The sequence below is a fragment of the Schistocerca cancellata genome, chromosome 1, assembly GCF_023864275.1.
Source record: "Schistocerca cancellata isolate TAMUIC-IGC-003103 chromosome 1, iqSchCanc2.1, whole genome shotgun sequence".
NCBI classification, from domain to species: Eukaryota; Metazoa; Arthropoda; class Insecta; order Orthoptera; family Acrididae; genus Schistocerca; species Schistocerca cancellata.
Genome location: NC_064626.1, coordinates 806249133 through 806273587, shown reverse-complemented (window position 1 = coordinate 806273587; position 24455 = coordinate 806249133). Strand labels below are relative to the sequence as shown.

The window sequence follows — 24455 nt, the reverse complement described above, 5'->3', positions numbered from 1 at the left end:
AAGGAAGTGGAGATAACAGAGAGAAAAAGAACAGGCCAGGGGAAAGGAGGGCAGGTGATTTGGTAAAGGTGGAAAATGAGGATAGGGAAGAGGTGATAGGACAGAGGGGGTGGAAACTGTGCAGGGACAATAGGGTACCATAGGTGAGGCCGTGATAATTTCAGGAGTGAAGAATGTGTTGCAAGGATAACTCCCATCTGCACAGTTCAGAAAAGCTGTGGTGGAGGGGAGGATCCAGTGGTTTGGGTAGTGAAGCAACCATTGAACTCAAGCATATTATGCTGAGCTGCATATTGTGCCTCAGAGTGGTCTACTTTGCTCTTGGCCATAGTTTGGTGGTGACCGTTCATCCTGGTGAACAACTTGTTGGTAGACATACCATTATAAAAAGCGGAACAATGATTACAGTAGAGCTCATATGTGACACGACTGCATTCACAGGTAGCCTGACCTCTGATGGGGTAGGATAAGCCTGTGACAGGACTGGAACAGGATATTCTGGTGGGTGCATTGGGCAGGTCTTGCACCAGTGTCTTCCACAGAGATACGATCCTTGTGACAAGGGGTTGGGATTTGGAGTGGCATAGTGACGGACTAGGCTGCTATTGAGGTTGGGTGGATGACAGAACACCACTTTAGGAGGGGTAGTAAGGATCTTGGGTAGGATATCCTTCATTTCAAGGTATGATGATAGGTAATCAAAGGCCTCACGAATGAATCCAGGGTAGTATTGGGTAACGAAGGGATCACTCCTGTGTGGCTTGTTATGGGGGTGGGGGAAATATTGGGGGTGGGAGGGGAATTGGCACAGGAGATCTGTTTGCACACTCGGTCTGGAGGATAGTGCATGTCTGTGAAGGGCTTGGTGAGACCCTCAGCATACTGGGCAAGGGAGTTCTTGTTGCTGTAGGTATGCTGTCCCCAGGTGGCCAGGGTGTATGGAAGGGATTTTTTGGTGTGAAAGAGATGACAGCTATCAAAATGCAGTTATTGTACGTGGTTGATGGGTTTAATAAGGACAGAGGTTTAGTTGGAGCTATCAGAGAGGAGGTGGTGAACATCCAGGAAGGTAGCACGCTTGATTGAGGAGAACCAGATGAAGTGTATGGGAGAGAAGGTGTTGATGTTTTGAAGGAATGAAGATAGGGTGTCTTTGCCCCAAGTCCAGAGCATGAAGATGTCATCAGAGAACCTGAACCAGATTATGGGTTTGGTGTTTTGGGAGGCTAGGAAGGTCTCCTCTAGATGGCCCATAAACAGGTTGGCATAGGAGGGTGCCATGGGGTGCCAATGACTGTGCTGGGGATTTGTTTGTATATCTTCCCTTTAAAGGAGAAGTAGTTGTGAGTTAGGATAAAATTAGTAATACGTATGGCGAATGAGTTCGTGGATTTAGAGTGTGAAGGGCAGTGTGAAAATTAGTGTTCAGTAGCCGTAAGATCATGGGCATGAGGGATGTTGGTGTATAGGAATGGCATCAACAGTGACAAGTAGGGATTCAAGAGGTAAAGGGGTGGGGATGGTGGAGAGTGGGTGAAGGAAATGGTTGAGATATTTGGTGGGGAAGGCTAGTTATGGGCTTTTGTTTGGGGGTGTTGGTCAATGAGGGCCAAAATTCTTTCAGTGGGGACACAATAACCAGCCACAATGTGGTGACCTGGATAGTTAGGTTTGTGGATTTTTGGGGAGCATTTAGAAGATGGGCTTGCAGTGTGTCATAGGGGTGAGTATGGCAATGGATTCAGGGTTAACATTCTGGGAAGGGCTTAAATCTTTTAAGTAGGGATTGGAGTATGTGTTGGACTTCTGGTATAGGACGGGATGTAATCACTTTCTCAACAGTTAGTCACTGTGATTCATAACCGTGGTGAAACCTTTGTCTGCAGGTAGGATGATTAGGTCAGGATTTGTTTTGAGGTTGTGGATGGCTATTCTTTCTTCTGCTGAAAGGTTAGTGTTCTGAGGAAGGGACCTGGGAAGGGATGGTGAGGCCAAGTTGGAGGTAAGGAGTTTCTGGAAGGTGACTAGTGTCTGGTAAGTGGGATGTGGGAGGGAGTGGGGGGTGGGGGGATAATCACAGTTGGATGGTGGAATGAATTGGGAGAGGCACAGTTCAGTGTTGGAATTAGCTTGGCTTTGATTGGAGGATTGGTGCCACCAAGAATAACCACACACGACTTCAAAACATATCCTGACCTAATCATCCTACCTAAAGAAAAAGATTCTACCACTCTTGTTATGAATCAAAGTGAGTGCCAGTCATCTGACTACTCCACGTATAAACTCTGCCAGACTGTGTGGCGGTCATCCATGCGAGCCATTCGCAGGGACTCAGTCGTCCTTTGTCGGCTCCGCATTGGACACACCCAGCTGTCGCATAGATATTTACTGAGCCATGGGGACGGGCCTCTCTGTTGCTGTGGGGCGGTTTTGACAGTGGTGTCCGCTTTTAGCTGTGCTCAGGCAGACATTTGCGCTGCCTGGTACGCTCCCTGCCCTTTTAACGGATGACACTGCCATGGCGGTCTTAGTTTTGTGTTTTATTCAGGTAGGGGGCTTTTATCATTTGCTCTAAGTGTTTATCTTTCTTTTGTGTTGATTCTGGCTTTTGGCCTACGGTTTTAGACTGAGTTTTTAATATGTTTCTCGGTGGTTGGCTTTTCCTTTTTTTCTCTATGGTTGGCCAACCACAGTCACACTCTGTGTGATTTTAATTCGTTTTGTCTGGTCTTTGTCTAAGTTTCTCTTGTCCTGTGTCGTCTGTCATCTTTTCCTTGTTCGCTTTTATTGTATGTGGGTGTTTTTAAGTTTTGGAAAAAGGGACCAATGACCGTAACAGTCTGGTCCCTTTAATCCCACAACCAACCAACCAACCAAACCCTGCCAGAGTGATCCCATCCCAGAAGTATAACACAACCTCCAATCCCTGCTTAAAGTTTTAGGTTCTTCCCAGAACATCTTCCTTGAACCCATTTCCCTCCTCAATCCTGTGACGCCCTGCAGACCCATCTCCCACATGCTTCCCAAAATCGCTAAATTGAACAATCCTGGACACCCCATTGTGCCTGGTTATTGTGCCCCCACTAAAAGAATTTCGGCCCTCATTGCCTAATACCTCCAACTGATTATCAGTGATCTAGCCTCCTCAAAGATACTAACCATTTGCTTCACCAACTCTCCACCACCTCCATCCCTTTACCTCCAGGATCCCTACTCATCACTGTTGATGCCACCTTCCTATACACCAACATCCCTCACATCCATGGTCTTACCACTATTAAAATTACCTTCCCAAATGTCCTTCACACTCTAAACCCATTACCTAATTCCTCATATATGTTCCTAATTTTATTCTAACTCACGACTACGTCTCCTTTGAAGGAAAGATATAAAAATAAATGCACAACACAGCCATGGGCAACCCATGGCAGCCTCCCAAAACACCAAACCTCCAGTCTGGTCAGATTTGTTGATAATATCTTCATGATCTGGACTTGGGGCCAAGACACCCTATCTTCGTTCCTTTATTTTTATTTACACGTCAAAATCCGTAGGACCAAACTGTGGAGCAAATCTCCAAGGTCATGGAACATGTCAGTACATGAAATTGCAACATAAAAGTAATAAAAGATAAAACTAAAATGTTTTTGAAGCCACAAATGTCAGGCTATATGTTTAAGTAAACACAATCAACAGTATAGCATAAGAATCAGCTTAATTTTTCAGGGAACTCCTCAACAGGAGTGACCCATGAGGAAACTCTTCAGTATGAATTTGAAAGCACGTGGATTACTGTCAAGATCTTTGAATTCTTGTGGTAGCTTATTGAAAATGGATGCAGCAGTATACTGCACACCTTTCTGGGCAAGAGTTAAGGAAGTTCAATCCAAATGCCGGTTTGATTTCTGCTGAGTATTAACAGAGTGAAAGCTGCTTATTCTTGGGAATAAGCTGATATTGTTAACAAGAAATGACAGTAAAGGATATATATATATATATATATATATATATATATATATATATATATATATATATATATATATAATTTTTTTTGAGAGGCCAATGTCAAAATACCCAGACTAGTGAACAGGGGTCAACAAGAGGTTCACAAACTTACATCACTTACTGCCTGAACCACCCATTTCTGAGCCAAAAACATCCTTTTAAATTTTGAAGAGTTACCACAAAACATAATACCATATGACATAAGTGAATGAAAATAAGCAAAGCAGACTAATTTTTGTGTTGAACAATCACTTACTTCAGATACTGTTATAATAGTAAAAATGGCAGTATTAAGTCTTTGAACAAGATCCTGATTGTGGGCTTTGCAGACAGTTTACTGTCTATCTGAACACCTAGAAATTTGAACTGTTCAATTTCACTAATCATATGCCCATTCTGTGAAATTAAAACTTCAGGTTTTGTGGAATTGTGCGTTAGAAATTGCAAAAACGGAGTCTTACTGTGATTTAGCATTAGTTTATTTTCTACAAGCCATGAACTTACATCATGAACTGAGCCAGTGTTGCACACAACATCCTTCACTACCAAGCTAGTGTCATCAGCAAACAGAAATATTGTAGAGCTAGCCTTAATGCTGGAGGTCACGTCATTTATATAAATAAGGAACAGGAGTGACCCCAACACTGATCCCTGGAGCGCATCTCATTTGACTGTACTCCACTCAGTCACACATCACAGCCATTCTCATCACTGTAAATAATGACCTTTTGCTGTCTCTGGCTAAAGTACGAGGTGAACCAATTGTGATCTACTCACCGTATTCCATAATGGTCCAACTTCTGGAGCAATATTTTGTGATCAACACAATCAAATGCCTTAGTTAAATCCAAAAATATGCCTAGTGTTTGAAACCTTTTGTTTAATCCATGCATTGCCTCAGAGAGAAAAGAGAATATAGCATTTTCAGTTGTTAAATGACTTCTGAAGCCGAACTGTACATTTGAGAGCAAATTGTCTGACATAAAATACACAGCCTTTTCAATAACTTTAGCAAACACTGATGGCATAGAAATAGGTCTAAAATTGTCTACATTGTCCCTTTCTCCCTTTCTATAAAGCGGCTTTACTACCGAGTACTTTAATCGTTCAGGGAACTGACCATTCCTAAAGGAAACATTACAAATATGGCTAAGTACAGGGCTAACGTGCAGCACAGTGCTTTAACCCATTATATCCCAGAATTAATTTTTTCTTAGATTTTGATAAAATTTCAGATGCACCACCCACATGGGTTTATAATCACATTATGAATGTTAATTTATGATGGTGGCCTTAAATTCATTTTTTTTTTTTTTTTTTATTAGTATGATATATCATACGGGTGCGTAAGAAGGGGTAAAATTATTGAGGTATGATATATCATACAGTGGGCAGAAAGGAGTAGGATTCCTTACACAATTTTATCACAAGTAATATGCTGAATTTTCATGATTATCATTCATTACATGAATAAATCAAGAAAAAGTACAATAATAATTCACAGGTATTGTAATGTTCATTTTATTTATATTTTAAGGTTACATTATTTATTTATACATTAAGTATACATGACAAATTCATATAGTAGAACCAACGAAATAACTGTACTGCATTACATGAATAAAGCAAGACATTGCAATAATAAAGGACAAATGACAAAAATAATATTTTATTAGACCACTTAGTCTTCTTAGCACTGGTGATACAAAATGAAACACTGCTTTGGATGGAGTCCCACATTGCATTTTACACAGCGAAATTATGTGCATTTACCACACTGTCCACATCTTATTTGTGTGCTCTGCTCATCAATCATGTGTCCAGCATTATCAAATCTTACACTTTCTTGCACCTGTGACAGAAATCTTGGCCTCACACCTCTAGGTTTTTCTATGTTGGATGAAGTCCTGCAACAACCTTATGATCACTGATTCCCTGTTCTGCACTTACAGAGTCGAAAAGTTCGGGTCTGTTTGTTATCAGTAGGTCCAAGATGTTACCTCCACGAGTTGGTTCTCTGCCACTAATGCTGCTGAGTCGGGAGGTCGGTAAAAGGAGCCAATTATTAACCTAGCTCGGTTGTTGAGTGTAACCTCCACCCATAATAATTCACAGGAACTATCCACGTCTACTTCACTACAGGATAAACTACTACTAACAGCGACAAACACGCCACTACCAGTTGCATGCAATCTATCCTTTCTAAACATCGTTTAAATTTCGGCAGAATTTATCTCTGGCTTCAGCCAGCTTTCCGTACCTATAACGATTTCAGCTTCGGTGCTTTCTATCAGCACTTGAAGTTCCGGTACTTTACCAATACAGCTTCAACAGTTTACAATTACAATACCGATTGCTGCTTGGTCCCCGCATGTCCTGACTTTGCCCCGCACCCTTTGAGGCTGTTGCCCTTTCTGTACTTGCCCGAGGCCATCTAACCTAAAAAACCACTCAGTCCAAGCCACACAACCCCTGCTACCCGCGTAGCCGCCTGCTGCGTGTAGTGGACTCCTGACCTATCCAGCGGAACCTGAAACCCCACCACCCTATTGTGCAAGTCAAGGAATCTGCAGCCCACACGGTCGCAGAACTGTCTCAGCCTCTGATTCAGACCCTCCACTCGGCTCTGTACCAAAGGTCCGCAGTCAGTCCTGTCGACGATGCTGCAGATGGTGAGCTCTGCTTTCATTCCACTAGCGAGACTGGCAGTCTTCACCAAATCAGATAGCCGCCGGAAGCCAGAGAGGATTTCCTCCAATCCATAGCGACACACGTCATTGGTGCCGACATGAGCGACCACTTGCAGATGGGTGCACCCTGTATCCTTAATGGCATCCGGAAGGACCCTTTCCACATCTGGAATGACACTTTCTCAACACACTAGATTTGTGGGATACCAAAGATCCTTGTGTTGAAATATTCAGGATGGTGATGAGCAGGAAACATGTCCTGTTTCTGCCGACATGTTTATGGTTTGATGAGAGAGTGACAAGAGAGGAGTGACAGAAGCACAATTTTCGTTGCCACATTCTTGAACATTTCCAAAATTTCATGAGAAACTGCCAGAAAAGTTACTCCTTGGAGATGATGTGTTGATGAAAAATTAGAAGTTTCTAGAGATGATGTCCCTTTGTGCAATACATATCATTGAAACCTTGAAAGTATGGAATAAAAAGTTTTGCATTGGTTGACAGTGATGGATAATTGGTTCTCGCATGTGAGACTGGCAGAAGAAATGTGGACAGGAAACTCGGTATCATTGCGACACTGAAAAAATAAAATAAAATAAAGTACCAGTTCCTGTAGTTTTCAAGATGTCACAGACCATAATGTAAAATCAAGCATATTTGGTTTTAGCCCAAAGACCACTTTGGTTTTGTACGCCCTGAAACTGAAAAAAAAGTTATACAGTACTCATTTCCAACATGTATAATGCTATGCGATTGATACTGATAAGAGTGAAAACAAAAACCTAAAATTATTACATACTATGGCAAACACAAAGATGTTAACACTAATGACCAGATGTGTGAAATGTGTAGTGTTAACAAGAACACTAGAAGATGGCCAATGGTTGTTTTTTATCCCATGCTAAATATAGCTGCAATCAGTGCACAAATCATGCTCACTAAATTAACAAAAAACATGGGCGAAGACAAAAAATAAGATGTCTTTCCACTAGAATGGCAAATGAAACAATAACAGAAAGTCAAGATGCGGAGACCAACATTGCAAATGAACCTCCAATAGTTACAACTGAATCTGCTCCAAATGGCTCAAGAACCAGTCAAAAAACTGAAGAATTTGCAGAAACATTTGATAGAAATCAAGTCACAGAAGAAACTGGAGAAAATGTAGGCAACCTGGAAGTAAATGAAAGTGATGAAGTGGGTTCAACAGCTTCTAGTTGACAAGAACAATATTTGCAGCCAACATTTGGAAAGATAGCTGACCCTTAAAATTCTGTAATTTCCAAACAGAAGAAACGAATGCCATGCAACCTTACAAAAAGTGACAAATAAGTCAACTAGATTTAGTTGGAAATTTTGTGACACCTAATTGTGCCTTGAACATTTGATTGCCATTTGTGAAATGTGCACCAAAACTAACTTATATCTGAATTGTTGGCAAATATTTTCTAGTTTCTCTCCTGTAATTTTTGGTGTATGTTTCCAGAGTGTTATCTATTCTTTCCAGACTATACAACTAATTTACAATACAAGAGGAAACAGTTATTTTGTCCTATGGGAGCTTTAACTTTGCAGAAGATTTTGTAATTATGGGCAAACTTTTGCTTGTATTTTTGAAGATACGAATTTAAATTTTTTATAATTTTGAGTAATAAAGAGATAAATATTTAATTCATTACAAGAAGTTGTATCTTGGTTACTGAACCCCAAAATCAACAAAATATAGTCTGACATGGTGAACTGCATGAAAGACCTGTGAAGTCCTTGCAAGTCACCAAGTAATTTTCAGATTGCGAGTTCCGGAGGATTAATATCTAATTGATCATCATTCAGCTCTTATAATTTTTGCTGTGGCACCTTGTGCTGCTTCTGCTCATGTCTCAGTGGCACTATACAAAAAGAGTTTATCAAAGGGAACCCCAAACTACCTTGAAAAGATACCATGGCTATTATGACAAGGTAAACTACTGGAGAAATTAATGCCTGGAAGTTTGCTTGGTTCAGGATACTTCCACATTGTCATGTGGTGCCAAATGAAATTTTTGGGATGATTTACTCATATCAAAGAAAGTATTCTGTATTTAATAAAAGACTATCCAAATTATGTTATGTATCAACACAAATAATCAATTTTTGAAAATATAGTTAATTGGATAGGTAAAAAATCTGCTCACCAAGCAGCAGCAGGCTAATGTTGCTACCTCTGGACCATGGGGTCCCAGATTTGATTCCCAGCCAGGTTGGGGATTTTCTCTGCCCGGTGTTTGTGTTGTCATCATCATCATCATCATTTGTGACAGTGACTAGACTGGACTGTGAAAAAAAAATTGGACTGTGAAAAAATTGGGGCTTTGTACGGGTGCTGATGACTGTGCAGTTGAGAGCACCACAAATCAAACATCACCACTAAGCACTAAGCAGCTGCAGCAGTAGCAAAATACACACACAGAAGCTAAGGAAACATGCAATCTTTTGAAGCCAGTTGCTCCGTCTTCTGGCAGAGGAGTTGAAGGAGAAGGAAGAGGGATGAAGAAAAGGACTGGCAAGACTTATAAAATTGGGAGTGTTATGGAAAAGTCACCGAAGAACCCTGGGTTAGGGGAGACTTACCAGTCAGCATGAGAAGGAAAAATTGATTGTTGTGTACTACACCAGGTGAGATTTGAAGACCTCAGAACTTTAAGGTGAAAGATAGGGTAGTAAGAAAGACAGAATTTCTGACAAAACGTTGTGGAATAGTTAATATGAGCAGAAAGCTGAAGTGCTTTATACATGGTAAATATGTGAGGTGAGGTGAGATGGGGGAGAAATAAGGCAGGTCAAAAAATAAAGGCATAGAAAACTAAAAGGGAGTGAAAAAAAAGGAAGATGTTATACCATTTCCCACCTGCATATTTCTCAGAGGAGAATCCAGATGGCACATGTGTTGAAACAGGCTCGCAATCATGAGTGTCTCCAAACATTTTAGCATAAGGGGGCACACTGGCTCTTTCACTAAGTCCCAAGGTCCGAGACCTAGCTGTAGTCTAAGTTTCCTTTTGGCCTGATACCCTAGTACTGTTCGGAACACCTCAGTACAGTTCAGAAGTTCTCGTGTCACTTACCGCTGCTGCCACTTTTTATGAGCTGAAACTGGGTGGCACTGGAGTAGTTATTACACAGTGAACTGCTTATTGTTTGACCTCGAGATGTGGCCTTAATTTCATTTCAAATATATTGCTATAAATAAGTACCACTCCTGAAGGCTATTGTAACGTCCTGTCATGAAACCTTGTTGCTTCTATGCCTCATTGACGTGACAGCAAAGGATCAGAACTTAGCACGAGTTGCATATGATATCAGCGCTACAGGATATCTTTCCACTGTAACAATCCTCACCACACAGCAGCAGCAGCAGCAGCAGCAGTAGTGGTTGCCTCTTTGTTCCTTGCAGATACCACAAGTGTGGCTTAAGAAAAGTTGGACAGACTATAGTTTATCATACCAACTTACTGTAGTGTTGAATTACCCACAAATTTTCTTTTCAGGACTAGATGGTGCAAAAAGTGGGCGTGACCTCCACTCTGCAATTTCTGTTGGCACTTGCGGGCAAGTGTCCAAGTTACAATAGCTGGTGTGTGTGCTGCACTTTACGTATTGTTACAACTACATCCAACAGTGCTAAATGTTTAGTAGTGACATCTTTTGGGGATTAGGGAAGTTAAGTGCAGTACTACAGCACCATCTTGTGGGTAGCAGCAACGTATGCAATCTGAAAAGCAAAATCTAGTAAGGCTAGTGTGTTTCAAGTGTAGAGTTCCTTAGTAAAGATACAGTGAGTTTAACAATGAGTAATTTAATTAAAACTGCCTTTAAGATAAATCTAGCAAAATTCTTTATCCAGAACTCTTGCTCCTAATACCATTAATTGACACCATTACGATCTGCAGTTAGATCCCTTTTGTGTGAATTTGTCTAAATATGGAAAAGAAATGGAAGATAATGAGTGCAAAAATTTTAAAGAGCAGTGAGGAATCAATATTTCTTGACTGAGGCAAGTAATAAAGCAATGTGTATAATTTGCAATGTAACAATATCAGTTCTCAAAGTACACAGTATAAAACGTCATTACAAGATGAAACATTCTCAAAGTTATTCCAAATTTACCGGAAGCCAACAGTTAGAAATATATTCGTCTTTGAAATGCTGTTTGTAATCTCAGCAAATGATGTTTAAGAAAGTAAGTGCTGAACAAAAAGCAGAAAGTCGTCCTAATTTCCACATGGCTCACTCAGTGGCAAAACATGGAAAACCATTTACTGTCAGTGAATTACTGAAGGGTTGCATGGTTGCAGCAGTTGAAGAGATGTGCCCAAAAAAAGCTAATTTATTTGAAAACATCAGTTTGTCAGCAAACACTGTGGCTCAAAGAGTAAATGATATTGCTAAAATATGTTATATATGGTAAATTTCCAGGAAATCTGATATAATAATTACTGTTAAAATGTGCAGTTGCATTATATGTCAGTTACGCGTATCTTAACTGATCATTAAATAAAAGCAAGTGATTATGTATTTTGTAAGATTTATTTGTATTGTATATTTTTATGTTACTTCACTTAATGAGCATGGTTTGTTCCTGAATGTTACGATTAACACTTGTTAAGTGAAATGCTTTTTTCCCCTATAGGAACCCATATAAAATAGGTCATTGTATTCCATTCCGAAAAAATAAATACCCAAACAGATTTATAATAGAATATTGCGATTTTTTATTTATAGTACAGTGCATTCTATCGTAGAAGATAGTTGTCTAAAGATATTTGATTATGCCTCTGCTTTAAAATTTCCCAAAAAAGGCTATTATTATTGTTTATTAATAGCTACTTGTTATGGGCATCTTTAATGAATTTGTGTTAGTTAATGAGGACAAATCAGAGTTGGAATTCATAAACAGATACTACAGGGGAAAGGGTTTCCATGTGCCAGTGAAGAAAGAGCTTGCAACATCTTTGTAGAGAATTTGCAACATTATTGTAGAAGCCCAAGCAGTGGTACAGGTGACAACAAATGCTGCGTGAGGCGCATTGTGATACTGCTCTGTCAGAGATTGTGTTTTACGGAGCGGTAGTTTGTGAGAGAACTATGACTTAGTGTTTATTTATAGTGGCCAAAGAGATTGATCCAATCCAGAATATGGTTTCAGATATGGTTATTAAATACTGAATAAAATAACACTGAACAAACTCTTTATACAAAACATAGTTTGTTAAGTGAGTCAGTTGCTCAAATTTTCTTTTCTCATGTGAATCACTCGTTATGGGAACTGCTCGATAAGCAAGGTTTGCCAGTAATAAAAAATATTACGGTGGGGCAGATATCATACATGTCTGACCTGTTGCCGCAGGTTGGACTGGTGGTGTTCACGTAGTTTGGAGACCCCTGTTTTAGAGCATACTCCACAACAGAGTATTATGTGTTGCCAATAAACAACCTCTATCCATGCCATTCATCATAACCAATAACTTGGTGATAGTCTTTCCAATGCAGAAGGCTGAACAGCATTTACATAACAGCCCTCAATAGTGGATGTTATACCAGTTACATGGGTGCTGTAGGTGGTGATAGGAGGGTACACAGAGAAGATCTTACAGCAGGAATAATCTTGGGTGTAGGAGCCGTAGGGTAACAAACTGGGTGCAGAGGGAGCATAGAAGCTGAGCAGGATATTGGGGGCGGGTAGTGATGAGACACTATACTCGGTGTGGTGGGCAAGACAAAATGTCATATAGAATGGAACTCATTTCAGGGCATGATATTAGGCAGTTGTTATGTTTGGGTGCTCCCAAAAACTTCCAGTCATAGTTTTTTAAGACAGTCTGGACATCTCCATATTGATTGCTCCATAATATTTATCATTGTTAGTTAGTTGCACTATGAAATGTAGCATGAAAACACAAGAGTGAATGCTGATCTCCACTATGATATATTTAGAATTTTAGATGTCAACCTGTAGATGACAATCATTGTATGACACTAGTTTTTCACTTCTTTCCATTTTTATTATTCTGCTTTTATTCTTCCTGTAAACAGTGTTTGCCAGTTTTAGTGTACTGTCCTTAAGATCTTGAAATCTTTTAAATAAGATCCCTTCCTTGCATTTTTATATAATTTATATGTTAACATATTCCATAGTCTCGATGCAGCGATGCATAATCCAGTAAGCAGAATACACATATAAATAAAATTAAATAGAGCTGTGTGTGTGTGTGTGTGTGTGTGTGTGTGTGTGTGTGACAAGTAAATTTAATTTGTATTGTCTTAAATCACACAAAAATGTTCCATTCCAGTGTAGGTAAAATAGCTGATGGTATTCTTTATGAAAAGGAAAGTTTGTGCTCACCATATAGTGGAGATGCTGAGTCGCAGATAGGCACAACAAAAAGACTGCCACAAATAAAGCTTCCAGCCATTAAGGCCTTTGCCAACAATACACACAAGCAGACACAACTCTCACACATGCGACTGCAGCCTCAGGCAAGTGAAATCACTGCAAGCAGCAGCAGTGCATGATGGGAGTAGCAACTGGGTGGGGGTAAGGAAGAGATTGGAGTGGGGAGAGGAAGGGATAGTATGGTGGGGGTGTCAGACAGTGAAGTGCTGCAGGTTAGACAGAGGGTAGGGGAGAGGTGCGGAGGGGAAGAGGTGGGGGAAGTAGCAGAAAAAGAGAGAAGTAAAAATACCGAGTGTGATGGTGGAATAATGGCTGTGTAGTGCTGAAATGGGAAAATGGAAGGGGCTGACTGGGTGAGGACAGCGACTAACGAAGGTAGATGCCAGCAGGGTTACAGGAGCATAGGAGTATTGCAGGGAAAGTTCCCAGCTGTGCAGTTCAGAAAAGCTGGTGTTGGTGGAAGGATCCATATGGCACAGGCTGTCAAGCACTCACTGAAATGAAGGATGTCATGTTTGGCAGCATGTTCAGTGACAGGGTGGTCCACTTGTTTCTTGGCCACAGTTTGTCTGTGGCCATTCATGTGGACAGACAGCTTGTTGGTTGTCTTGCCCACATAGAATGCAGCACAGTGGTTGCAGCTTAGTTTGTAGATCACATGACTAGTTTCACAGTTAGCCCTGCCTTTGGTGGGATAGGTGGTGTTCGTGACCGGACTGGAGTAGGTGGTGGTGGGAGGGTGTATGGGACAGGTCTTGCATCTAGGTCTATTACAGGGGCATGAGCCACGAGGTACAGGGTTGGGTGCAGGGATTGTGTAAGGGTGGGTGAGTATATTGTGTAGGCTCGGTGAACGTTGTGGTACTACTGGGAAGGATAGTGGGCAGGACATTTCTCATTTTAGGGCGCAACGAGAGGTAGTTGGAACCCTGGTGGAGAATGTAATTCACTTACTCCAGTCCTGGGGGGTACTGAGTTACAAGAGGAATGACCCTATTTGGCCGGACAGTGGGATTTTGGGAGGTGGTGGGATACTGGAAAGATATGGCACAGGAGATTCGTTTTTATACAAGGTTGGGTGGATAGTTACAATCTGTCAAGGCTTCAGTGAGACCTTCGGTATATTTCAAGAGAGAGTGCTTGTCACGGTAGATGTGACAACCGCTGTTGGCTAGCCTGTACGGAAAGGACTTCTTGGTATGGAATGAGTAGCTGCTGTCGAAATGGAGGCATTGCTGGCAGTTAGTAAGTGTGATATGGATGGAGGAACTGATGTAGCCATCTTTGATGTGGAGGTCAACATCTAGGAAGGTGGCTTGTTTGGGTGAGTAGGACCAGGTGAAGCAAATTGGGGAGAATTTGTTGAGGTTCAGGAGGAATGTGGTTAGGGTGTCCTCACCCTCGATCCAGATAGCAAAGATGTCATCAGTGAATCTGAACCAGGTGAGGGGTTTAGGATTCTGGGTTTTTAGGAAGGATTCCTCTAGATGGCCCATGAACAGGTTGGCATAGGATTGTGGCATGCGGGTGCCCATAGCTGTACCCCGGATTTGTTTGTAGGTAACACCTTCAAATGAGAAGTAATTGTGGATGAGAATATAGTTGGTCATGGCGACTAGGAAGGAGTTTGTTGGTTTGAAATCCATCTGGCGTTGGGAAAAATAGTTTTCAGTAGTGGAAAGGCCATGGGCCGTAGGAATGTTTGTGTAAAGGGAGGTGGCATCAATAGTGATGAGCAGGGCACCATGTCGTAAAGGGACTGGAATTGTGGAGAGTCGGTGGAGGAAATTGTTGGTATCTTTTACATAGAATAGTAGGTTCCAGGTAATAGGTTGAAGGTGTTGGTCTATGAGAGCAGAGATTCTCTCAGTGGGGGTTCAATAGGGCATCCTGGGTGGTTAGGTTTATGGATTTTAGGAAGCATGTAGAAGGTAGGAGTGCGGGGAGTGGTAGGGGTGAGCAGAGAGATGGACACAGGGGAGAGGTTCCTGAGGGCCTAAGGATTTGAGTAGTGACTGGAGATCCTGCTGGATTTCTGGAATGGGGTCAATGTGGCAAGGTTTGTAGATGGAAGTATCTGAAAGCTGGTGTAGTCCTTCTGCCAGGTAATCCTTGCGGTTCAAAACAACAGTGGTGGAGCCTTTGTCCGCAGGTAGGATTATGAGGTCGGGATCAGTTTTTAGATGGTGGAATTCACTTCTTTCTGTTGATGTAAGGTTTGTTTGAATGTTGAGGGATTTGGGGAATGATGATGAGGCAAGATTCAAGTTTAAGAAACTCTGGAAAGTTCACGGGGTGATTTGGGGGCAGTGGGGGTGGATCATGGTTGGGTGAGGCGTGAATAGAGTTAAGCAGGGTTCAGTATTAGTCTCAACCAAAGATGGCTGCCATGCATTTCATACCAAGAAGTCCCTTCCGTACAGCCTAGCCACCTTTGGTCGTCGCATCTGCAGTGATGAGTGGTCCCTCTCAAAATATACCGAAAGTCTCACTAACGCCTTCACAGACTGTAATTATCCTCCCAACCTTGTACAAAAACAAATCTCCTGTACCTTATCTTTCCAAGCTCCCACCATCTCCCAAAGTCCCACTGTCCGGCCACAGAGGAGCATTCCCCTCGTAACTGAGTACCACCCAGGATTGGAGCAACTGAATTACATTCTCCACCAGGGTTTTGAACTACTGTTTGTCGTGGCCTGAAATGAGAAATGTCCTGCCCGCTATCCTTCCCACCCTCCCACAGTGGTATTCTGTTGTCCACCGAACCTACACAATATACTCGTCCATCCTTACACAACCCCTGCTCACAACCCCTTACCTCATGGCTCATACCCCAGTAATAGACCTAGATGCAAGACGTGTCCCATACATTCTCCCACCATCACCTACTTCAGTCCGGTCATGAACATCACTTATCCCATCAAAGGCAGGGCTACCTGTGAAACCAGTCATGTGATCTACAAGCTAAGCTGCAACCACTGTGCTGCATTCTATGTGGGCATGACAATTATCAAGCTGTCTGTCCACATGAATGGCCATAGACAAACTGTGGCCAAGAAACAAGTGGACCACTGTGTTGCTGAACACACTGCCAAACTTGACATCCTTCATTTCAATGGCTACTTCACAGCTTGTGGCATATGGATCCTTCCACCAACACCAGCTTTTCTTAATTGCGGAGATGGGAACTGTCCCTGCAATACATCCTATGCTCCCATAACCCTCCTGGCCTCAACCTTCGCTAGTCACTGTCCTCACCCATCCAGTCCCTTTCCTGTTCCCATTCCAGCACTAAACAGCCATCGTTCAGCCATCACACTCAGTCTTTCATCACACTCAGTCTTTTTTTTACTTATCTCCTTTTCTACTACTCCCCCCCCCCCCCCCCCCAAATCCCCTATACCACCCCCTCCCTGCTCCAACCTTCTCCATACCTCCATCGTGCTATCCCTCCCCCTACCTGCTCCAGCCTCCTCCATACCCCCACCCAATTTTCAGTTGCTTGAGACTGCAGTGGTGTGTGTGTGTGTGTGTGTGTGTGTGTGTGTGTGTGTGTGTGTGTCTACGTCTATTGTTGATGAAGGCCTTAGTGGTCGAAAGTTTTATTTGTGACAGTCTTTTTGTTGTGCCTATATGCGACTTAGCATCTCTGTTACATGGTGAGAAGGAACCTTCCTTTTCATAATATTGTTGCATTCCATCCTGCATTTTCTGTTGTTTGATGGTTTCCTTTTCTTTTTTTAAGCCCTAAAACTGCTGTGCATTTTTTGCTGGGCAATTAAATAAAATGACTGTAGTTGTATGGCATAGTTTTCCTATGACAAATAATTCATGTACTTAAAAGATCTTTAATTTTATTATGTTTCTCTACAAGCGGAAGAGATTGGTGCAGTGAGGCGTGACCTGGAAGAGTATGGCAATCCCTTGCCAGCATTTCAGAGGATTGGAGGGCTTCTTGCAAAGGAAGCAGGACAAGATCATGAATCTGTAGAGATTGCCATTGCAGATCTGAACAGAGCTATAGACAATGTGGTAACTATAAATTTGGAAATGTTAGGATTATCCAGTATCATACATAAGGTATGTCTATTTAAGAGACAGTACCGGACTGAAATACAACCTGACATATACATCTTCTTTAGTACTGTGGTTTCCTTCATCTGGTAAAAAAAGAGGAATGAGTGGAGGAAAATGGGACTATTCACAGATTATGTAATGGGTATTCATTTTTTGCTCCAACGTTGCATCTTTCTTGCCAGAGGAATGAAGCTAATAATATTTGTTAATTGCTACCTGATAAGTAATTTTTTTATTAACTTGGGCTGTATCCTACCAAATAGTGACCTACACAGTATCAGTTTGTACCTAAGCCCAAGGCAATGTAGTTGTCAACAAAGTTTACAAATGAAAAGAAGACAAACACTAGAGGAGAACGACTGAAACATGTTTCTGCTTTGGGTCTCAATTAAAAAGCGAGTCCAGAATGTAATGGTAAATACAGTTCAAAATAAAAACTTGAAAATGGGTTTTGTGGAAAGTACACTTTGACAAAAATGAACCAAAAAGGAAAAGCACACATAGTCCCATCGTACCCATAATGACTTCAATATTGATAATCATTAGATATATGTTACTGCTGTTTTGCAATTAATCAGGGTTTTTGTTCAATGTGAGTGGGTCTGAAGCAGGAGAAAGTTTTCTTATAAACACTTTGAGGGCAAAATAATATTATTATAGAAAATATGAAACTTGTGCTGTGGTTGGTCTTATTAATGTCAACACTGCTTTTCATCACTTTAACCCTATGACTGCCTATTCTCTGTCAAATGATATCTTCATTAGTGACAAATGTAGTTTCTCTTTTATCTCTTACTGCAATGTAAGAAATAATAAAGCATTATAAACCTTTGCATTATGGTGATGTCCAGAGCTCACAGCAGAGTAATTTTATGCAGATTGTGTAAATTTTCAGAATACCTGTGACATGCACACCAATCGATAACATTCTTGCCATGTACCATCTGCTCTTACTGTTCACTATGATGGACATATTGAATGCTCAGTAAAGTAGCATTGAAGCCACCACCAATTTGTCAGAACAACCTGTTACTTTGGTTTACACAATTGGAGAGTCAATTCATCCTGGTCTGAATCATATGTGGCAAAGCAACATACAGTTCCTTGGTAGCTGCCATTAACAAATGTGCGATCACAGAAGTGCTGTGGTACTCCCTGCCACACCATCAACCATGCAACATATAACAACCCCCCCCCCCAAAAAAAAAAAAAAAAAACACACACACACACACACACACACTTTGTCACATTCTGACACTGTTGTTGTTGTAGTCTTCATTCCAGACACTGGTTTGATGCAGCTCTCCATGCTACTCTATCCTGTGCAAGCGTCTTCATCTTCACATACCCACTGCAGCCTACATCCTTCTGAATCTGCTTAGTGTATTCATCTCTTGGTCTCCCTCTACGATTTTTACCCTACATGCTGCCCTCCAATATTAAATTGGTGATTCCTTGATGCCTCGGAACATGCCCTACCAACCGATCCCTTCTAGTAAAGTTGTCCCACAAATTCCTCTTCTCCCAATTCTGTTAAGTACCTCCTCATTAGTTATGTGATCTACCCATCTAATCTTCAGCATTCTTCTGTAGCACCACATTTCAAAAGCTTCTATTCTCTTCTTGTCCAAACTATTTATCATCCATGTTTCACTTCTGTACATAGCTACACTCCATACAAATACTTTCAGAAATTACTTCCTGACACTTAAATCTATACTTGATGTTCTACTACCTTATGTGTCTCATTTCCTGATCTAATTCCCTCAGCATCACCTGATTTAATTCGACTACATTCCATTATCTTCACTTTGCTTTTGTTGATGGTAGCCTTATATCCTCCTTTCAAGAAACTGTCCATTCTGTTCAACTGCTCTTCCAGGTCCTTTGCTGTCTCTGTCAGAATTACGTCATGGGCAAACCTCAAAGTTTTTATTTCTTCTCCATGGATTTTAACCCTACTACAAATTTTTCTTTTGTGTCCTTTACTGATTGCTCAATATACAGATTGAATAACATCACAGATAGGCTACAACCCTGTCTTACTCCCTTCCCAACCACTGCTTCCCTTTCATGCCCCTCGACTCTTATAACTGCCATCTGGTTTCTGTACAAATTGTAACTAGCCTTTCGCTCCCTGCATTTGACCCCTGCCATTTTCAGAATTTGAAAGAGAGTATTCCATCAACACTGTCAAAAGCTTTCTCTAAGTCTACAAATGCTAGAAACATAGGTTTGCCTTTCCTATCTTCTAAGATAAGTCTTAGTGTCAGTATTACCTCACGTGTTCTAACATTTATGTGGAATATTAACTGATCTTCCCTGAGGTCGGCTTCTACCAGTTTTTCCATTTGTCTGTAAAGAATTGGTGTTAGTATTCTGCATCTGTGACTTATTAACCTGATAGTTTGGCAATTTTCACACTTGTCAACACCTACTTTCTTTGGGATCGGAATTATTATATTCTTATTGAAGTCTGGGGGGATTTCACCTGTCTCATACATCTTGCTCACCAGATGGTAGAGTTTCGTCATGGCTGCCTCTCCCAAGTCTATCAGTAGTTCTAATGGAAAGTTGTCTGCTGCCGGGGTCTTGTTTTAACTTAGGTCTTTCAGTGCTGTGTCAAATTCTTCATGTAGTATCATATCTCCCATTTCATCTTCATCTTCATCCTCTTCCATTTCCTTAATATTTCCCTCAAGTACATTGCCCTTATATAGACCCTCTATATAATCCTTCCACCTTTCTGCTTTCCCCTCTTTGCTTAGAACTGGGTTTCAATCTGAGCTCTTGATTTTCATACAGGAGGTTCTCTTTTCTCCAAAGGTCTTCCTAATTTTCCTGTAGGCAGTTATCTATCTTACCTGTAGTGATACATGCCTTTATATTTCTACATTTGCCCTCTAGCCATTTGTGCTTAGCCATATTGCACTTCCTGCGAATCCCATTTTTGAGATGTTTGTAATCCTTTTTGCCTGCTTCATTTACTGCATTTTTATGTATTTTTCCTTTCATCAATTAAATTCAGTTTCTCTTCTGATGCCCAAGGATTTCTAGTAGCCCTTGTCTTTTTACCTACTTGATCCTTTGCTGCATTCACTATTTCATCTCTCGAAGCTACCCATTCTTCTTCTACTGTGTTTCTTTCCCTTGTTCTTGTCAATCGTTCCCTAATGCTGTCTCTGAAACTCTCTACAACCACTGGTTCTTTCAGTTTAGCTATGTCCCATCTCCTTAAATACCGCCTTTTTGCAGTTTCTTCAGTTTTGATCTGCAGTCCATAACCAACAAATTATGGTCAAAGTCCACATCTGCCCTTGGAAATGTCTTACAAATTAAAACCTGCTTCCTAAATCTCTGTCTTACCATTATGTAATCTATCTGAAACCTTCCAGTGTGTCCAGGCCTCTTCCACATAACAACCTTCTTTCACGATTATTACACCAAGTGTTAGCTATGATTAAGTTATGCTCTGTGCAAAATTCTACCAGGCGGCTTCCTCTTTCATTCCTTAACCCGTTTCCATATTCACCTACTACTTTTCCTTCTCTTCCTTTTCCTGCTATTGGAATTCCAGTCCCCCATCACTATTAAATTTTCGTCTTCCTTCACTATCTGTATAATTTCTTTTATCTCATCATACATTTCTTCACTCTCTTCATCATCTGCAGAGCTAGTTGGCATATATGCTCTTACTGCTGTGGTAGGCATCATTGCTACAATAATGTGTTCACTATGCTGTTTGTAGTAGCTTACCCGCACTCCTATTTTTTATTCGTTATTAAACCTACTCCTGCATTACCCCTATTTGATTTTGTATTTATAACCCTGTATTCACCTGACCAGAAGCCTTGTTCCTCCTGCTGCCAAACTTTAGTAATTGCCACTGTATTTAACTTTAATCTATCCATTTCCCTTTTTAAATTTTCTGACCTACCTGGCCGATTAAGGGATCTGACAGTCCATGCTCCGATCCGCAGAACGCCAGTTGTGTTTCTCCTGAGTAGTCCCTGCTCGGAGTTCAGAATGGCAGACTATTTTGCCTGAGGAATATTTTACCCAAAACAATGCCATCGTCATTTAACCATACATTAAGTTTCCCCTTGTTTTCAGCCGTTCACAGTACCCGCACTGCAAGGCCATTTTGGTTAATGTTACAGGGCTAGATCACTCAATCATCCAGACTGTTGCCCTTGCAACTACTGAATAGGCTGCTGCCTCTCTTCAGGAACCACACATTTATCTGGCCTCTCAACAGATACCCCTCCAATGTGGTTGCACCTACGGTACAGCTATCTGTGTCGCTGAGGCACAAAAGCCTCCCCACCAATGGAAAGGTCCATGGTTCATGGATATCAAGTTTCTTAAGAACAGGTGCTGGTAACTTCAAAAATTAGGTATGATCAGAAGAGCCCAGGAATTACATGCGCTTTCAACTACTTTGCCATTTTGAGGATATAGTCATCAAACAAGTATCAGAATTCTAAATTTTTTTTATATCGATCATGAAATGTAAAGTCTATGGTACTTATCCCATTTTGTCTTTATAATCCCACCCAGATGGTATTCAGTCTTATCTATGCCATCTGGAGTGACTGGAATTTTGTAACAAGTATGAACAACAATGGATGTTAAAAATTTTTCAACCATATTAGTATTGACCCAGTACTGTCCAGGCAATGGTGGTGTCTCACTCCATCAGTTCCCCAAATGAGGGGATAGATTTGAAGTGGACGGCTGAGGCAAGAACTGTTCTCGCTAAAGAGAAATCTGCCATAAGGAAGACAACACTTTAGGCACAACAGAAGTGTTTCCACACTAACAGTGGAAGTGACTAAAACAGAAACTGTCATTCAAGATACGTCAGTCAATATTGGCAACCTCAGGAATTGTCTCCTTTGTGGATAAACTGGTCTGTTTCTGGCCGCAGGCTTTGCGCTATTTACATTGCAAATAAATGTTGAGGACACATGCTAGAACCTTTCTTAACAAGGGTCTACTACACTGGTTGTTGTTTGGTGGGTTGAAATAAAATTTTCTTTTGATTTTCAAGTACCGCACAGTGTCTGCTATATAGCCCAAGTGAATATAGTATAATTCGTCAAATGGGCACTTTTGGGTTACACTTATTCTTTTGTCTAGTCATACATTGCTAAAATGCAGTGGGTTGGCCAGATATCAAAATAAACGAAATGATATCAAGTTTCTTAAGAAGAACAGTGACGTAACACGCCACGTGCAAGTGTAAGATTGCACTCTCGTTTAGTCATACCTTACTATACCAAAGTTTTAAGTTTCACCCAAAAATCATTCCAACAGGTTATAGTACACTCATTCGAAAATGGGTACACATCCAAGACTATGCAGTGACAACAATCCCAAAGAAAAGGATATTTTAATACAAATAACGGCAGATAGTGTGGCAGATGATTGTCATTCAAAAAATTTGTTTTGGCTGTGTGCTCTAGTACAGCTAAAACATGCTAGGATGCCAATTCACAATTCTCATGAACATCGAAGTGTAGAACATCTATGTTTATGGTTGAAGACCTCATTCAGATGTCATACCACTGAACATTGGGCCAACGACTGAAATAGTTCTATTTGATGCGCAGATGGCCTTCAAGATGGATCTCAATGTGATGACAGCTGAAGTTGTGTTCAGCCTCACTCACATCACCCAGTGAATATTTTGCTAATGCATCAGAAACTTCTATTGAAACATCTGAGATCATGCCACATCTGCGATCACAGTTCCTCCAATTATGACCAGCTGCATCTAAGAATGTGACTTCTGTTGGGTCTGTCAGTGTAATGAGGTGGATGGACACACTAGAAAATGTCAAACACTATAGAATGATTCAAACATAAATATATTTATTTACAATATATACACTGTTAAATACACAAAAGTTTGTATCCTGTAATCTGTCTGAAATATCATTCTCTATTCCACTAGTAAAGGTGTAGAATATCCATTAGAAGTCACAATAGCAATAGTGTTGCACTAGGTTCGTAAGATGTCAGTGCACTGTCATCCGTACACTTGGTGCGATCTGAGAGTAACCTGAGGATAATCTTAGGACAACCTGAGTGCAGCAGCTTAAAAAGCTGTGTGGACCAATCATGACTGCATATCACGGCAGCTGGTTTAAATGTTTCTACTGTGGAAATATGAGTGGTGCGAAATGCACCAGTTGTAGTTGATGAAGACAGGGAGACACCATTCTGATGGAGTTGGCCATGGCTATCGTGACATACCTCTTGTGAACTTCCCCGGAACATCTCCCAAAAATAGAATGTCCATCTAACAGCACAGGTTGGTACAGCACTGTTGCTGTTGTGGACGCTGAAGGCTATACAGTAGATGCAGGCTTCATGTCTGTAACTGATGTTGCCATAAATGGTAACAGATGATGTGGCAGCAGCTGTGGAGGCAATCTCCATGGCAGAGGCATCTGACAACCCATGTGCACAAATGTCAGGCACAGGAAAGGGCTGCTTGGAACAGCAGTCTGGTATGCAGGAAACAAAAAAATCTACAGCAGGATTATATTAATCAGGAAAATTTTGTTGATTTTGTTACTGTCAGTGGGTGCCAGTTTTGCTGTGAATGGTATAGTGAGCTTTGCCATTTGTTTGAGGGACAATGTGATATTTTCAGTTGTGAGCTTTATTAAAGACATGGTAGAAAGCTTTGTCCTTCGTACAGAACTTTTTTGCGAAGTTAACGTCTAAAGCAGGCTGTCAAGCGTGAAATATATGCAGAAGAATCCCCTAATGGCGACCATGTAATAATTATGCTTGCAAAGAGTTGTGAAAAGACAAAATGCTGTAGCTGCTGAGAAACAAATGTGTGAAGAACAAATTTTGGATGTCTGAGCCTTTAAAGTGCGAATGAAACATTTGATTTCCCTTTTCAACTGAAGAGGAATGGTGCTGTTCAAAATGATGAATCCCATTTTGTTGGCAAAATTGTTGAAATTCCAATAAAGAAAAATGTGGATCATTGTCTGAAACAATAATTTGTGCAAGGCAAGCCTTCTTAGCAAAAGAACAAAGCAAGTGCTTTTGTAGTGCTAGTACTAGTTGGCAAGTTCATTGGAATGACAAATGGATGTCTACTGAACACATTGATGATGATCTGCCACCTTGTGTTCCAGAAAGAACCAGCAAAACCAAACTGAATGCATTGCCAAGGATGGTCAGGTTGAGGTCAGTTGAAAAAATTAGTGCAGCACTGCTTGGTT

General features: G+C 41.0%; 1 protein-coding gene across 2 annotated transcripts in view; it reads left to right on the top strand.

Moving 5' to 3' along the window:
• The window catches only part of LOC126188008 (ras GTPase-activating-like protein IQGAP1), a 334889-nt gene that overhangs the window by 49957 nt on the left and 260477 nt on the right, over positions 1 to 24455 (top strand). For both annotated transcript variants that reach the window (XM_049929428.1, XM_049929435.1), the window contains exon 5: positions 17003 to 17160. In XM_049929428.1, coding sequence (XP_049785385.1) covers positions 17003 to 17160 — 158 coding nt within the window. The remainder of the gene's footprint in view (positions 1 to 17002; positions 17161 to 24455) is intronic.